The 5228-nt window shown below is 42.4% G+C and overlaps 1 protein-coding gene across 1 annotated transcript; it reads right to left on the reverse strand.

Annotated features, from left to right (window-relative positions):
- Positions 1–1397: 1397 nt before the first annotated feature.
- LOC130587895 (bromodomain-containing protein 4-like) lies at positions 1398–2724 on the reverse strand (the record flags this gene model as incomplete). The annotated part of the gene is made up of 2 exons (XM_057388867.1): positions 1398–1520; positions 2409–2724. Coding segments are annotated over 2 exons (396 nt in total), but the record flags the coding sequence as incomplete, so codon positions are not given.
- Between the last annotated feature and the right edge of the window lie 2504 nt (positions 2725–5228).

The following is a 5228-nucleotide window of genomic DNA, read 5'->3' on the forward strand; positions in this document are numbered from 1 at the left end:
CAAATTCCCGAATTTTCAGATCCTGATGGGTTTCTATCCCAAATTCCCAAATTTTCAGATGCAGAGGAGATTCCAAAACTCCAAATTCCCAGATTTTCAGATCCGGAGATGATTCCAAAACTCCAAATTCCCGAATTTCAGATCCTGATGGGTTTCTAYCCCAAATTCCCAGATTTTCAGATGCAGAGGAGATTCCAAAACTCCAAATTCCCAAATTTCAGATCCAGAGAAGATTCCAAAACTCCAAATTCCCGAATTTTCAGGTGCAAATGGGCTCCAAATTCCCAATTTTCCAGGTCCGGGTGCGTTTCCACAGCTCACAAGTCCCAGATTTTCAAATCCAGGTTTCCACAGCTCCAAATTCCAAAATTTTCAGGTCCAAATGGGCTCCAAATTCCCAAATTTTCATATCCAGACGCGTCTCCAGAACTCCAAATTCCCAAATTTTCACATCTGGGTTTCCACSGCTCCAAATTCCCGRATTTTCAGATCCRGAYGAATTTCCAAAGCCCAAAATTCCGGAATTCTCAGATCCAGACGGGCTCCAAATTCCCAGATTTGCAGATCAGGATGAGTTTCCAAAACCCCAAATTCCCAAATTTTCAGATCTGGGTTTCCACAGCTCCAAATTCCCAAATTTCCAGATCCGGACAAGTTTCCAAAACCCAAAATTCCCAAATTTTCGGATCCGGATTTATTCCTGTGGCTCCAAATTCCCAAATTTCCAGATCTGGATGAGTTTTCCAAAACCCCAAATTCCCAAATTCCCAGATCCAGATGAGTTTCCAAAACTCCAAATTCCCAAATTTCCAGATCCAGATGAGTTTCCAAAACCCAAAATTCCCAAATTTTCAGATCCGGATTTCCACGGCTCCAAATTCCCAAGAAATTCCAGGAATTTCAACCCAAGGACGATCCCAAATTCCATCGCCAGATCCCGGTCGGAATCGCATTCCCAAAAAAACCATCCCAAATTTTGGAAATCCCAAATTCCATCGTCAAAATCTGGGATTTTTCGGGATTTCCTGATCCTGGTCGGAATCCCATTCCCAAAAAACCATCCCTGATTCTGGAGATCCCAAATTCCTGGAATTTTTGACCANGGGAAGGTCTAACCTGAGTCGGAGTCGTCGCTGTCCGAGGAGCTCGAGTCGCTGCTCGACTCCGACTCCGACGATGAGAAACCCTTGAGCTTGGAGGAGCCCGCCAGGACATCCAGCTTTTCTGCAAGAAAAATAAGAAATTATCTCAAAATTATCCTAAAAATATCCTGAATCAATCATAAATCCATCACAAAAAAATCCATCCCAAATCCCCCCTTCAGCTTGGAGGAGCCCGCCAGGACATCCAGCTTTTCTGTGAAAAAATGGGAAAATTATCCTAAAATTATCCCAAAAATATCCCCAAATTATCCTAAATCAATTATAAATCCATCAGAAATCAATCGCAAAAAAATCCCAAATGATCCACCCCAAATCGCCCCTTGAGCTTGGAGGAGCCCGCCAGGACATCCAGCTTTTCTGGGGAAAAAATGGGAAAATTATCCTAAAATTATCCCAAATTATCCTAAATCAATTATAAATTCATCGTAAATCCATCACAAAAAAAATTTAAAAAAATCCACCCCAAATCGCCCCTTCAGTTTGGAGGAGCCCGCCAGGACATCGAGCTTTTCTGGGGAAAAAATGGGAAATTACCCCAAAATCCATCCCAAAATCGTCCCAAATTCATCCCAAAAACCCCATTTTTCCCCTGATTTCCCCCCAATACCTGGCGTTTTCCTCTTTTTCTGCAGGCAGGAGGTGACGTAAAAAACCCATTTTTTGTCCTAAAACCCCCATTTTTTTTCCTAAAACCCCCATTTTTTTTCCCTAAGACCCCCATTTTTCTCCTAAAACCCCATTTTTTTCCCCTAATTTCCCCCCACTACCTGGCGGTTTCCGTTTTTTCCGCAGACACGAGGTGACGCAAAAAACCCATTTTTTGTCCTAGAAACTCCTTTTTTTTTAAAAAAAAACCCGTTTTTTTTTTTCCCAAAGCCCCAATTTTCTCCCAAAACCCCATTTTTTCCCAAAATTCCCCTCAATACCTGGCGGTTTCCTCTTTTTCCACAGGCAGGAGGTGACGTAAAAACCCCATTTTTTCCCTAAAAACTCAATTTTTTGTCCTAGAAACCCCATTTTTTGTCCTAAATACCCCATTTTTTCCCAATTTTCTCCCAAATTTCCAGGGTTTTTTCCCTTTTAACCCCCACTACCTGGCGGTTTCCGTTTTTTCCGCAGACACGAGGTGATGCAAAAAACCCCATTTTTTTAGGGGAAAAAACCCTTAATTTTGTCAGAAAAACCCCATTTTTTTCCCAATTTTCCCCCAAAACTCAATCATTTTTCTTTAATCTTGTTCCCTACCTGGCGGTTTCCTCTTTTTCCGCAGACACGAGGTGACGTAGCGCTCGAGCTCGCGCAGCGTGGACGGTTTGAGCGTCTCGAAGTCGATCTCGATCTCGTCGGGGTTGGAGTTTTTCAGCGAGGGCTCCCGGGATTGGATGATGTGAACGACCCTCCCCAATTTCTCTCCCGGTAATTTATTGATGTCCAGACTCAGCTGTCGTTTCTCCTCGTACGACATCGGTTTGCATTTCTCTTCTTCTTCCGATTCGTACGACGGAGCCGATTTCAGCGGCTTGGAGACGGAGGAGGAGGAGGGCTCCTTCTTGGTGCTGGGGGAGAGAAAAATTGGTGAAAAATGGGTGAAATTTGGGGAAATTGGGGAAAAATGGGTGAAAAATGGGGAAATTGGTGAAAATTGGGTGAAAAATGGGTGAAATTTGGGGAAATTGGGGAAAATTGGGTGAAAAAGGGGTGAAAAATGGGTGAAAAGGGCTCTTTCTTGGTGCTGGGGGAGAAAATTGGGTGAAAATTGGGTGAAAATTGGGTGAAAAACGGGTGAAAATTGGGTGAAAAATGGGTGAAATTTGGGGAAATTGGTGAAAATTGGGTGAAAAATGGGTGAAATTTGGGGAAATTGGTGAAAATTGGGTGAAAAATGGGTGAAAATTGGGTGAAAAGGGCTCTTTCTTGGTGCTGGGGGAGAGAATTCAGGATTTGGGGTGAATTGGGGGAAATTGGGGAAAATTGGGTGAAAAATGGGTGAAAAGGGCTCTTTCTTGGTGCTGGGGGAGAAAATTGGGGAAATTGGTGTAAATTTGGGTTAAATTGGGGGAAATTTGGGTAAAACTGGGTGAAAAATGGGTGAAAAGGGCTCTTTCTTGGTGCTACGGGGAGAAAATTGGGGAAATTGGGTGAAAAATGGGTGAAAAATGGGTGGAAAATGGGTGGAAAATGGGTGAAAATTGGGTGAAAAATGGGTGAAAAATGGGTGAAAAGGGCTCTTTCTTGGTGCTATGGGGGAGAGAAAAATCGGGAAAAAATTGGGGTGAATTGGGGGAAATTTGGGTTAAATTATGGGGGAAATTGGGGAGAAATTGGGGAAAATTTGGGGAGAAATTGGAGGAAATTCAGGGGAAATTGGGGGGAAAGTGGAGAGAAAATGGGGTAAAGTGGGAGTAAAGTGGGAATAAAGTAGGGAGTAAAGTGGGAATAAAGTAGGGAGTAAAGTTGGAGTAAATTGGGAGTAAAGTGGGAGTAAATTGGGAATAAATTGGGAGTAAATTGGGAGTAAAGTGGGAGTAAAGTGGGAGTAAATTGGCAGTAAACTAGGGAGTAAAGTGGGAGTGAAGTAGGAGTAAATTGGGAGTAAAGTAGGGAGTAAATTGGTAATAAAGTGGAAGTAAAGTGGGAGTAAATTGGGGAGTAAAGTGTGAGTAAAGTAGGGCGTAAACTGCGAGTAAAGTAGGGAGTAAATTGGGAGTAAAGTGGGAGTAAACTAGGAGTAAAGTAGGAGTAAAGGGGGAGTAAAGTAGGAGCAAAGGGGGAGTAAAGTAGAGAGTAAATTGGGAGTAAAGTAGGAGTAAATTGGGAGTGAAGTAGGAGTAAAGGGGGAGTAAAGGAGGGAGTTAATTGGGAGTAAAGTTGGAGTAAATAGGGCGTAAAGTGGGAGTAAAGTAGGGAGTAAATTGGGAGTAAAGTAGGGCGCAAAGTGGGAGTAAAGTGGGAGTAAAGTGGGAGTAAAGTGGGAGTGAAGTAGGGAGTAAATTTGGAGTAAATTGGGAGTAAAGTAGGGCGTAAAGTGGGAGTAAAGTGGGGAGAAATTGGGGAGAAATTGGGAGAATTGGGGTTAATTTAGGGAGATATTTGGGTTAAATTAGGGAGAAATTTGGTGTAAAATGGGTGTAAATTGAGGGAAAATTGGTGTAAAATGGAGTGAAATTCGGGAATTTGAGGAAGATTTGGGGGGAAATTGGGAGTAAAGTGGGAGTAAAGTAGGGAGTAAATTGGGAGTAAAGTAGGGCATAAAGTGGGAGTAAAGCAGGAGTAAAGTGGGAGTAAGTTGGGAGTAAAGTGGGAGTAAAGCGGGAGTAAATTGGGAGTAATGTAGGAGTAAAGTAGGGAGTAAAGTGGGAGTAAACTAGCGAGTAAATTGGGAGTAAAGTAGGGAGTAAATTGGGAGTGAAGTGGGAGTAAAGTGCAAGTAAATTAGGAGTAAAGTGGGAGTAAAGTACAGAGTAAAGTAGGGAGTAAATTAGGAGTAAATTGGGAGTAAATTGGCAGTAAAGTAGGAGTAAAGTAGGGAGCAACGTTGGAGTAAAATAGGGAGTAAAGGAGGAGTAAAATGGGAGTAAAGTGGGAGCAAATTGGGAGTAAAGTAGGGAGTAAAGTGGGAGTAAAGTCAGGAGAAATTTGGATTAATTTAGGGAGATATTTGAGTTAAATTGGGGGGAAATTTGGTGTAAAATGGGAGTAAATTGGGAGTAAATTGGTGTTAAATGGAGTGAAATTGGGGCGAAATTTGAGAAAAAAATTGGGGGAAATTGGGAGTAAAGTGAGAGTAAAGTAGGGAGTAATTTGGGTTAAACTGGGGAGAAATTGGGGGGAAATTGGGGAAAATCGGGGGGAAATTTGGTTAAATTGGGTGAAAAATGGGTGTGAATTGTGAGTAAATTGGGAGAAACTGGGGAGAAAATTGGGAAATTTGGTCCAAATTCGGGGTTAATTGGGTGCAAACTGGGTTTAAACTGGGCCTAAAACTGGTCTAAAGCCAGCCTAGAACCAGTCAGAAGGTGACCTAAACAGGCCCTGAAATGACCCTAAATGTGATCTTAACTGACC

The sequence above is a fragment of the Malurus melanocephalus genome, unplaced genomic scaffold (assembly GCF_030028575.1).
Source record: "Malurus melanocephalus ecotype Western Australia unplaced genomic scaffold, MMel_1.1 scaffold_2643, whole genome shotgun sequence".
In the NCBI taxonomy this organism is placed as follows: domain Eukaryota; kingdom Metazoa; phylum Chordata; class Aves; order Passeriformes; family Maluridae; genus Malurus; species Malurus melanocephalus.